General features: G+C 41.3%; 1 protein-coding gene across 1 annotated transcript in view; it reads right to left on the minus strand.

The window, feature by feature from the left end:
- Positions 1-12,545, minus strand: part of NRCAM (neuronal cell adhesion molecule) — a 262,211-nt gene that overhangs the window by 98,784 nt on the left and 150,882 nt on the right. Inside the window, exon 3 of the mRNA XM_089917830.1 lies at positions 1,652-1,855. Within this exon, the coding sequence (XP_089773956.1) occupies positions 1,652-1,760 (109 nt within the window). The 5' untranslated portion in view covers positions 1,761-1,855. The remainder of the gene's footprint in view (positions 1-1,651; positions 1,856-12,545) is intronic.

A 12,545-nucleotide genomic window follows, 5' to 3' on the forward strand; every position in this document is an offset into this window, starting at 1 on the left:
TTCTTTTCATCATGGTTCTGCTGTTCTCCATTAGCAGCGATAATTGAGTTAGCCGTAGGTGACTGTTTCCCTCTGATTGTAAGACTGAGCAGTCAGATTAAAGGGGAACATATTTAACAGAAGAGAGAACAAAAGCATTTCTCTCAAATGCTCTTTCTTCTACACATCCATTAGGGCAAATGCTTACTTAGGCATTCCAACTCCAATGGGCTTAACCAATCATATCTCTTTTTTTTTTTTTTAACTGAAATTAAGGTCACTGAATGAATATCTTTTGAAAAGAAGGAGAACGTTGCATTTTCTTACACTTTAGACTAAAGATGCACAGAAAAGGGAGTCAACAAAGTATGGGGCCAATCACATCTCTTCTTAATTGTCTCCCCACTGGCAGTTGCAACCTCATTGGCAAAAAAAAAAAAAACAAAAAACCTGACATCCCAACAATAGAATCGCCCCGGGAAAGTGTACCTTCCTTGTACCTTGGGAAGCTCGCCAAACAGATGTTCTATTCAAGAAGCTAATGGATTTAAAGAGGTCATGCTGATTAGGGATGAAGAATAAACCAATTCTGAAGTACAGTAATAGTCCAGATTTCAAATTCTGCTTTCCGTTGCAGGAAAAGTGACCCGTTGGCTCCTAGCATTATCTTTATTTCTTACAAACAGGCCACCCAGCCCAGGGAGAGTGCAGTATATACAGTACTTTATTCAGGAAAGGGTGGGCTCCCATAGTAGCTGTTACTTGCTCCATTTTTTTTTTTTTTTTTTTTGTGGTATGTGGGCCTACTCACTGCTGTGGCCTCTCCCGTTGCGGAGCACAGGCTCCGGACGCGCAGGCTCAGCGGCCATGGCTCACGGGCCCAGCCGCTCCGCAGCATGTGGGATCTTCCCGGACCGGGGCACAAACCCGTGTCCCCTGCATCGGCAGGCGGACTCACAACCACTGTGCCACCAGGGAAGCCCACTTGCTCCATTTTAAATAGTAATTTTGCCGAAGACTTGTTTCATTCTCAACATTGACATCTTGGTTATCACCGTTTTAAAAACAAAGACCTCTCACTAGGCTTTAGATAAGATATAGTTCCTAGCTCTAAACTCATATTTAAGATCCAAAACTCAAAGGTGAATTTTGCCTTGTCTGAATGCAGAGAAACGAGCCGTGGGTAGTTTGGGGATACAGAGGGGTGTGGGGTTGGCTGAGAGATGATCTTTTCACTCTTAGCATATGAAGAAAGAAGGTGGAGATGCGGGGACAGGATAAACGGGGTGTGGGGGGGTCTCTGTGATCATTTTAAAGCGATTCCTATAGTTTTCTTGCGGGACTGCTTCTATAAAGAGTTGCCTGCTAGGAGGATCAAGGGTAGCTCACAATTCACTCCTTCTCTGGTCAGTCCCCCCATGGTACACCAAAAGCACCTGAGGGGAGGGAAAGATAATGACAGGGAAGGGACAATATGTCTGCAATTCAATGGCCATTTCTAGGGTCTGATTCTTTATAAACACAGGGTGCTGAAGGTAAAAGCCAGATTAGTTTTGATTTCACTTTTCAGGATCACACGGACATCTCCTCCATCCACACGGTTCAGAGGGATGGTAAATGCCGGGGAGGGTCTGACTCCCGGGCCTAAGAGCTTTCCAACGTTAATACTTACGATCAAGAGGGACTTCCAGGGCACTAACCATCTGGCACAGGAAGAGTATCAGGGGTGCTCTGCCTGCAGATAAGTGCTTCTTTTTCGGCATCATTATTTTAAGCTGCATTAGCTGAACTCCCGCTGAGCCCCACGAGCTGAATTTCCTTTTCTTCTTTCACAAAAGATGTGTGTGCAACGTTTAAATAAGTCTCATGCAGGAAACTGAAAAAGGACAGGAGAAGAATTATAGTGCACTTTTGAAAAAAGGAGGAAATGAAAAGAGGAAGTTGGCGGCACAGAAAATCAGTTCTGTATTATACATGAACTCTAAATGGAACTCTAACTTTTAAATATTTCACTCTGAAGACTGAGAGACTCATTTATTCATAAATCAGCTAAAATTAGGTCAGAAATATTTGTAGGGATGTCAAGCAAAATCTGTCAACTTTGCCACCCTTCTGGTTTTCCCGTTTTAAATACCTGCTTTATATTAGAGGCTACCATGTTCCTCATAGATCAGGAAAACTCGGCTTTTAAATCGGTTAGAAGGTGTGCCTTTGAAGGGGAGGCCTAATGGCTGCTCCTTTCTAGAGATTACCGCTGGGAAAGTTCAGGGCACGGTTGCCAATTTGCTTCAAACCCCAAACACTGATTTACCGGTTGAACCACCAAGAATTCTGGCCTTCTCCATCTCCTACCTAGACCGTGGCAACAGCTATGCCTGGGCTCTGAGTTCCAGGTCTTCCTCACTGCAGTCACCCTCCTAAACAGTGTTGATTAGTTTTCCTAAGGGTCTTTGGTTAAATACTGGGAGTAGCCCCATGGGACCTACCCGATTAAAGTTCAACAGATCCTTAAATAAGTAATACAAAAACTTGAATGACCTGGTCTCTATTTATCCCACCAACCTCATTTCCCTCTATCGTCATGTAAGCATTCTTTTTTGCCTGATTGTCTGATTCTGCTTTGCTTTCTTGGGTCAATCCTTCAGTACGCTTTGAACTGTCCTAACTTCTTGCCTTGGTTTATTCTATTCCTTTTACCTGGAATGCCCTCTCCACCCTATTTCCTCAACAATGTCCAATGGGTTTCTTTATAGAGCGTTTATTGGGTTGGCCAAAAAGTTCGTTTGGGTTTTCTGTAACATCTTATGGAAAAACCTGAACGAACTTTTTGGCTAACCCAACATGAGCTGATCACTCAAACTAGAAGGGATTTCACTCTCTGAGAATCTCTGAAATTACGTTTTATTCATCACATATAGTATACAGGTAGATACAGTGATAGACTTTTTTTGGGGTATGCATACTCTCTCCCCTACTCCTTCAGGCAAAGGTTGAGCCTCTCCCATCTTTGTATTCCTCTCCTATCACCTAAGATAGTATGCCTTGCACATGAAAGTACCAAGAGAACATGAGCACACAGAATACAGACCTCTGTCCTACAACAGACCTCTACCTGGAATGACGGGTTTAATCACACCTTCTCATCAATAAAGAGAAGTGTGAGTGACCAATGGCTCTCTTGCGAAGGTAGGGGTGTCATTATTATAAACTAAGATTGTTCTTACAGCTTAATTACTGGTGTAATCTTGGATTTTTAAAATGTCCATCTTTCCCACTGAACTGAAAGCCTCGAAGGGTAGGGACAACATCTTTCCTGTTCCCCATTGTGTCCCCAGAGCTCATCACAGTGCCTGGCACGCGGTAGGGAGTAAATAAATATTGGTAGAAAAAAAGTGAAGGGGGGAAAGGGGAAAGGTGAGGTGGTATTCAGATAGGCACTCTGACCACAGTCTGCCTGTGGCTCTATTTATATTTACATTACTTGGTTTAAAAACCAAACTCTTGTCAATATGGTCAAATTAGTTGGCATATCATGTCTGTGTATGGAAGAGAGCTTAAATGTATAAAAGAAAAATGAAACAATGCTGACAACATGTGTTTTGCTAGCAGCTGAGTTCTGATTTGAACTGGATTATAATTATAGTTGGACATTGCTTGCTAAACAAATACAAAAAAATATGCTAAACATAGACATTATACATATATAAATATTATTTTGTGAATGAAACATCCATACTGTGTGGTTTCATTTAAGATCCAGGAAATTTGTCTTCCCATATTATAATATATAAACAATCATGACCATTAAACATCGAGAGGCCGGTAGAAAAGCTCGCCCAACCATTTCTAACCAAAATATAAACCAGACTGTCTTTCTGTGCATGCAAAGCAGATCTATACCATTTAATCGAATTTACTTAGGTCTCTCATGATTTTTTTTTGGTTGAAACGCTAATTGTGAATTTACACATAAGCTTCAAGGAAAATTAACATAAATGGCACTAAAACAAGTCAATGGTACATACTACACATACTGAGAGAAAACGACAGAACCAAGCACCAAGAAAACAAAAGGTATACCTTTCTGATTTGTGTGTCAAGCTAACTGAGTTTATTCAATTTAAGTGCCGAGCTTTCTGAAGAGATGCCAGAGAACTTAAACACTTTCTAAAAGATGTACTAAGAAATTGTAATGCCCGTAAGAGCGTAAGCAACAACATACAATTTCCAAGTTCTTCATTCATTATTTATTTTGCTTGGATGCCTTAACTATTCATCCTTCAGAACAGAGAAAACAATGACACAACGTCGTGTAAAAGAAAGTAGCATTCAACTGCTTTGCCTTTTCAGAATATAGATGGAATAAAATATTCCATATTAAATCACAGTGTTATATAAAGAAACAAATAAAAATCTTAAGAAAAACTGAAACAACACTTACTTAAAGAGACATGAGTCAATCTTCACAGTGAGAGGAGCTCATGAACTACAGGGAATGAAGATGTGGTCTCTCTTCAGAAGCTGTAAGTTCATTTAAACCAATAGCCACAAAATCATCTCCAGTGTAGATTCTGTTTGGGGAGGACAAAGCAATGGCCCAGCCCACCCTCCAAATCCTGCCCATGGAAAATCACCGACTTCTCCTATGAATGCCATCACAGGTGAATAACCCAACACCCAAGGACAGCATTAGGTCCCCGGCACTCAGTCACAGTGAAAATCAAATACAGCTACAGAAAACTGAGCTTTCTCTCTTGAAGAGTGATGGGCTTTGCAAGTCTCACAAAGAAAAACCACTGCTTCTGCCCTCGGATTACCAATGTCAGCACCCTGCCCTGCCAGGAGCCCACCTGTCTTTTACTTTACCTTGGAAAAAGGATGGTCATTCTCTCTTACATGAGAATCGTGAACTAAAACTAAATGGTTAATGCAATTACATTAACATGAATGAAACCCCCATTTGAAAGAGCAGCATCTTGTTTAGTCAAGGCTAGAGGGCATGTTAGCACAATATAGCTTATAATTTTCAAAAATTATTTGCCACAGACATTTTAAAGCATGTTTGAATGAGGCAAATGATAGGTTCATCTTCAGAATATAAATCATCCTGATATTTAAAACCACATATATTGTTAAAACAACCCAGAGTAATGATAAACAGGAAAGCCTTTTACTATTTCACTTCATTTCACTCCGTTCAAAGCAACTTTTCATGTATTACCTACAGAATCTCTTAACAGAAGGAAAAAAAAACCTCCCTCTTTTAGTAAACTTTCTATCATTAGGAAAGAAACGCAATTCAAGATTTCCTTACTTCTCTTGCCTAAAATTCATATTAAACCATACAGCACATGTTGCCTCACATTTTTACCATATATTTTAAAAGAAAAACCTAAGGTTTTGACAAAGGATTCATATTAAGCCCAAGAAACATAGCTCTCTTGTTGCTTAAGAAGTCCTGTCATTAGAAAGAAGAGAAAATCTTTGTTTTTCTCAAGTGAAAACTGAAATTATTTGAATAAAAAAAAATATAGCAGCTCTCCACTAGAACCAGAAGGCCATGCATTACTTACCACTTCATTCTAGCCTGTCTGTACTTTTCAGCTTCCCAGCATGGGTGGTTCAATGTTGATTGCACGGTGTAACACAATCTACTCTCTAAGCCAGTAAACAAAGATGCTTATGTGACTGGATGCCCTTTGGCACACTAATTACCGCTCTGGTGAGCCCTCAGCGGCTGGCCTCACTGAGTGGATAGCTAACTGGAAGTGGCATCATCTTGACTGCGAAAGGCGTTTTTCAGCAATCAACTCGGGATGGTTACTTGTTTTTTTAATTGAGGTACAGTTGATTTACAATGTTGTGTTAGTTTCTGACGTACAGCAAACTGATTGTTATATATCAATATACATGTATATGTGTGTATATATATATTCTTTTCCATTATGGCTTATTACAGGATGTTAAATATAGTTCCCTGTGCAATACAGTAGGACCCTGTTATTTATCTGTTTTATACACAGTAGTTTGTATCTGCTAATCCCAAACTCCTAATTTATCCCTCCCCCAACCCCTTTCCCCTTTGGTAACCGCAAGTCTGTTCTCTCTGTCTATGAATCTGTTTCTGTTTTGTAAATAAGTTCATTTGTGTCATATTTTAGATTCCACATATAAGTGATATTATATATTTGTCTTTCTCTGTCTGACTTACTTCTCTCAGTACGACAGTCTCTGGGTCCATCCATGTTGCTGCAAATGGCGTTATTTCACTCTTTTTTAAGGCTGAGTAGTATTGGGATGGTTACTTTTTATATTTTGTTAAACGTTTACCAAAAGGAATAAGCACAGTAATGCCCATTCCTAGCCCGTGCTTGTGCTGGTCAATCACTGGTTTTGAGTCTAAGACTATGGAAGGAAGATTAGAGAGAAATGGACAAACACTTCGTATAATTAACACATGAACAAAGTCACACAAATCTACACAACTCCACTACCAGGAATGCGAGTTTGGGATTATGTGACTCTAGAGATTGTAACGATCTCTTCAAATAACAAGGCAAACTTTGTGAAGCAGAGGAACACGTTTCTAATTCCCTCCTAGACCAAAGGGATGTCCCATAATAGAGATTCTACAAGGAATCTGGTAGCTAGAACCTGGAATAGTACTGAAGGAAAGGTGAATAATTAATAGATGTTTTTTAACCAAGTAATAGATGACAGAATACATCTTGATAATAGCTCAAATCTCCATTCCTCAGAGCACTCTAACTGATTATGTTACTTGGTATTCATAAAAATCACAGAAAATAGGAAAGCAGGTATTATACCCATTAAACAGATGAGGAAAAAACCAATCATGGTGGCCATTATTCACTGAGACCTTCTATGTGCCAGGAATCACTCTGAGTTTGTTCCATGTATTAATTTATCTCATCTTGCCAATAACCCCAAAAGGGAAACTCTATTTCATTTCCCAGTTTACTGGTAAGGAACCTGAGATGCAGGATGGGAAAGTCATAAGGACACACACAAGGTATGTGAAGTGACAGACACAGAGCTCCAGTTCTTCCAAAAAGTTCTAGAGCTTTCAGCCTGTCACATTGACCTTCTGCTCATATCCTCTTATTTTGCATTTAGCCAATAAGCAAACAGAATTACCAAGTTTAGTCACTGATGTTAAAAAACAAAGTGCTAATGGTTTGTGAATATCTACAGAAGATCTTCCCCGTGTGGCCCAGAGCACAACTTCAGGGGCCCCTTCACACTGGATGGCATGTGAACAGGGCCTGCTGGAACTGTACCACATGTTGACCCTGGCCTTCGAAAGGAACCACAAGCTAGGACACTGTAGGCAAGACACACTTTCAGAAAGTTAATTTTAAAAGCAGGCAATGTAGTTATGGAGAACAATACGGAGGTTTCTTAAAACAATAAAAATAGAGTCATCATATCATCCAGCAATCCCATTCCTGGGCATATACCAGACAAAACTATACTCGAAAAGATACATGCACCCCAACGTTCACAGCAGAACTATCCACAGTAGCCAAGACATGGAAGCAACCTAAATGTCCACTGAAAGACTAACGGATAAAGAAGATGTGGTACATATACACAAGGGAATATTACTCAGCCATAAAAAAGAATGAAATTATGCCATTTGCAGCAACATGGATGGACTAGAGATTATCATACTAAGTGAAGTAAGTCAGACAGAAACAGACAAATATCATATGATATCACTTCTATGTGGAATCTAAAGAAATGGTACGAATGGACTTATTTACAAAACAGAAATTGACCCACAGACATAGAAAACAAACTTACGGCTACCAAAGGGGAAAGGGGAGGAGGGATAAATTGGGAATTCGTGATTGACAGGTAAACACGACTATATATAAAATAGATAACTAATAAGGACCTACTGTATAGCATAGGGAACTATATTCAGTATCTTATAATAACGTATAATGGAAAAGAATCTGAAAAAGAATATATATCTATATTTATCTGAATCACTTTGCTGTATACCTGAAACATTGTAAATCAACTATTCATCAATTTAAAACAAAAAGGGAACCACAAAAATTTTAAAAACTAAGAACTAAAAATAAAAATATTTAAAATGCCTCAAAGAAAGTAGGCAATATACATGCACATGGTACAACATTCATAAGGTACAAAAGACCATATAATTCAAAGGAAGCAGCACAACAACCCAGTTTCTCCCCTGGAAGGGTTACTAACGCCAAGTTTTGTGAATTATTCTAGGGATATTTCATGCATGAAGAGGTCTAAAAACACACATTACACACTATTTTAAGGACCGCTTGGATATAGAAAACAATTTTAAAGCCCTTTTGCCATTGAAGTTAGATCATCAAAAACAGCCAAGCCTTTCAATAAAATCTAGTTATTTGCAACACACGAAATTATTTGGATACGGGCTTTTTCACACCTCCTTAATTTAACACAGCAATTACAAGAAAGGAAACAGTAAAGGATGATTAACTGAGAGATCTAAAACAAAGGATAAAGCATGCTTAATGAAAAGTGCATATGGGTGAGGCTAATGGCGACCATGACCAAGGGTGGCACCTGTCCCACACTTGTCCAGCCAATTATCTGACAACAGCTGTCAGGATCGGCTTCAGGGGTGAGAGAGCTGAAGAGAAAAGGAAGGCTGGGAGGAGTAAGAGAGAAAGGGACTAGGGCCTCTCAAAGGAAGCCTTCCTCACCCCCACTTCTGAATCCAATCACAATTAGCTAAACAGATCAGAGAGGAGACTATTCCCTCAGTGCTTGCCATGTTCACAGTCTGTCTTTCTGCACTGACGCCATCGTCCTGACCGGGGCTAGAAGAATCAGGCGTGGGTGTCTGACCAAAGGCCATGTAGAGCCTGTGAGATGACTTGGCTATTTTAGAGGGCTGGAGAGTGACCAACGAAGTGGTAGTAAATTCCTTTCTCATGGGGAGCATGAATATGAGGCGGAAAGAGAGAATGAGTCAACAGTTTGGAGCAGGAACAAAGGCCAAAGATGACACAGAGGCAAGGCAGCATGAGAAACCATGAGTAAGCAGGGCATGGGAGGTGTCCCGAGCAGAATGCGGCAGTGGGCAGGAACAGGGTCAGGAGAAGCAGACAGTCACTGAGTGCCCACGGCATTGGTGGAATGCCTGGCAGGTGATGACAAGGACTTGCTCCATTTGCACTGTGATCACCAGGTCTCTCAAACTCTTGGCATCCCAAACAACGTTCCAATTCTCTATGAGGGTCGCCAGAATAGTGCTTGCGGTTGAAAGGTCTTCCTGTCTTTTTTCCAGCGTGTGAACTCTAAAATGAGCCTTCACTAACATGGTAGGTAGACTGTGGTCCACAGGAAGCACTCCTCCAGCACGTGTCCCTTTGTGTAGTCCCTTCTCACTATGACTCCGGGCTTGGCCATGGGACATGCTTTGGCCAATGGGATTTTAGCAAGGATTATGCGAGCAGAGGCACGATGAGCGTTTGCACACTGGGCTTTCCTCTTGTAATGTTCCCTCTGGGAAGCTTAGCTAGACTATGTATGGTGAGAGGAAAGAGTAGAAAGAGACCTTGGGGAGATGAAAGATCATCTTGGACTTTTTGGGCCCTACTGAGCTCCCAGCTAAAATCAGCTGAGTAAGTGACTTGTTGAACTATACGCAACAGAAGAACCATCTGAGAACAGAACAACCAGATGCCAGTCATCTGAGGGTTAACAAACCCTTAGAATTACAAAAAATAATCGTTTCAAGCCACAAAATTTGGAGGTGATTTGTTATGTAGCCACAGATACCTGAAACAATTAATTAAGATAAACTCAGATCGGCTATTTCTTGCAACCAGAAAGATGCTAATTTGCCCATTTAAGAGTTCTGATGGGGCTTCCCTGGTGGCACAGTAGTTGACAATCTGCCTGCTAATGCAGGGGACACGGGGTTCGAGCCCGGGTCTGGGAGGATCCCACATGCCGCGGAGCAACTAGGCCCGTGAGCCACAACTACTGAGCCTGCGCGTCTGGAGCCTGTGCTCCACAACAAGAGAGGCCACGATAGTGAGAGGCCCATGCACTGCGATGAAGAGTGGCCCCCACTTGCCACAACTAGGAAAGCCCTCGCACAGAAACGAAGACCCAACACAGCAAAAATAAATTAATTAATTAATAAACTCCTACCCCCCCCAAAAATAAAGTTCTGATGATTTAGATGTACAGATCTTCTTACAAGATCATGGCTGGAACCACAGCAATCCTAAATGAATAGTCTGGTGATGTCGGTTTTCCCTCTAAAATGATCTGTCACTTTGTTTCTTCCTAGATATACTTCCTTGTATATATGTTGGTCCAGCCAAAGGACACAGACTTAAGTTATATTTCTCATACAAAACTTGTACTCAATAAACAGAAAATAGTTACTACTGACATCCAAGAAAACTTTTTACACTAAAATAATTGTGGATCATGTCTAATTTAGAGTCTTAGGGATTACATCAATCTATTTCTAATGCAGGAAAGCAAAAACTAAGCTAGAGGACAGGGTGAGAGGGAGCCCTGTGTAGCTCTACCTTCCCATCTTCATGAATCAGACCAGAATTTGCCACTGCTCAATCTTGGCTTCTACTTGCACCTACACACTCACCCACTAAACAGGGAGTTGAAGAAAAAGGGAAGGGGAAAGGCAGGCCTTAGAGACGGGTCTCTTACTTTATCACAAGGTCCGCTTCCCAGGTGATTTCCTTCAGATTACGAAACAGAAACAAAGTTCCAATTTTTAAAAATGGAAAGTAGAGAACTGCTCTAAAGGTGAAGTCTGAGAAATGGAAATTTAATTCTGAATATGAGCCTCGATCGTTATATATTCAGAAACATTTGTCAAGTCACCGAAACAAGCTCTGGCTCTACTTATCTTCTTGTAAATGGAGATTTCTATAAATATCACCGAAAAGATGCAAGGATCAGAAACACTTTATTAAAACCTCCAGCAGAAAAGGCCATGCAGGATATTAATATTCTCCATGGGCGCTACCTTACCTACTTGTCAAGTAAACAACACATGGCAACATGGCAGCCAGTTAATAGTAGATAACAGCATTCTGGAACGCCTTGGCAGGCTAGTCACTCTAAAAACATTATGTCATATGTCAAAGATAAGAAGCCAGCATTTACAAGCTGTTGTTCTTGCGAAATGGTATGAGCCATTCAGGGTGGAGATGCATGGCAGGGGTCAAGGTCTCAATGGCCTGAGTTGGGGGGATGGGGAGAAGAAAGAGCTGGAGAGAGAATTAGCCTAAACCGCTGGCAGAAATCAACCCCAAGGTCTCAGTACAGTACAGTTTATACACCTCACTCTTGCAAACGTCCAGTGTGGGCGGGCAAGAGGCTCTGCTCTAGGCTGACAGAGGCTCCACCATTTTGTGAGGCTGCCGTCTCAATACGTGGCTCCCAGAGTCCCCGTGTTCTCCTGCTCTTAACTGCCGCCACCCAGAGGTGACGTCACATCTTTTGCTCACCACCCATGGACCGGAGGGAGTCAATGACTCCAACCACAAGGGATTCTGGGAAATGTCCAGTGCCTGTGAATATCTCTGGGGCACCACTATCTCTGCCACGGAGGGCATGCTTGGTTCACAGTAAATCTGAAGGTGCCTTTCTGGAAAGAGTTTCAGAAGTCACATGCTACAGGAGGGCCATTGTACTGTTTCCTCTCAGTGATCAGCCAGGGGGCAGGATGATGGTGGTGTGCAAGGGCTGTGTGGGTGCTGGCTGGCTGCAACCATCTCCTCTGCCTTCCGTTCAGCTGCATTTCTGAACCACTCTTTCCTGTAACTTGGGTTTCCCCCAGACATGGGCCTGGGCATGGGGGCGAGCAGGCAGAATGCCCAGATTGATCAAATCCAAAGGCTGTCCCTCCTGCCATGTCACAAATGACTATAATCTTCACAGTAACATTTCAAGATGCATTTTGCTAAGGTATCCAGGCTCTGTATAATCACAACGGGGCTGTGAAAATGAGAAATGGAGTCTGACATGACATGAAGAATTGTGTTTTCCACTTGTTATCAGTGCTGGGGAAGGTGTATTATCATAAACTAAATAGCTGGAAATCCTTCATTCCAGCTAGAGGCTATTTTATATAAAGAACAAATCCCAGTCACTTGCTGATATGCATTTTCTACTACAAAGGATTTACCAGCCAAACAGGGGAGTAATTCATATTTAATTCCTGGAACATTTAATTTTCTTTAAACAGGCTACGTGAAAATCTGCATTTATAAAAAAAATCAGGAAGTGATCATTTGCTCCGAAGAGAATTTGTCAGATTTACTTCAAAGAGCATATCCTCCTCCTGGCATTTAGAATAGAGTTCAGTCTCCAGGAAGTTAAATATTAGCTCCTCAGGAGTCCATATTCTCCATAGAAGCAAAGCACACAAAAGCGTGAATGTTAGAAACACTGTCCTCTGCAATGTGAGATTCAATGAAGCCAACCGTCAAAGCTCTAGAATATTCTGTTTGTGTGCCTTCTCAGGAACCACCTTTTCTATA

The sequence above is a fragment of the Delphinapterus leucas genome, chromosome 9 (genome assembly GCF_059928025.1).
Source record: "Delphinapterus leucas isolate spDelLeu-1000000601 "Yukka" chromosome 9, BTC_Dleu_Yukka2, whole genome shotgun sequence".
NCBI lineage: Eukaryota > Metazoa > Chordata > Mammalia > Artiodactyla > Monodontidae > Delphinapterus > Delphinapterus leucas.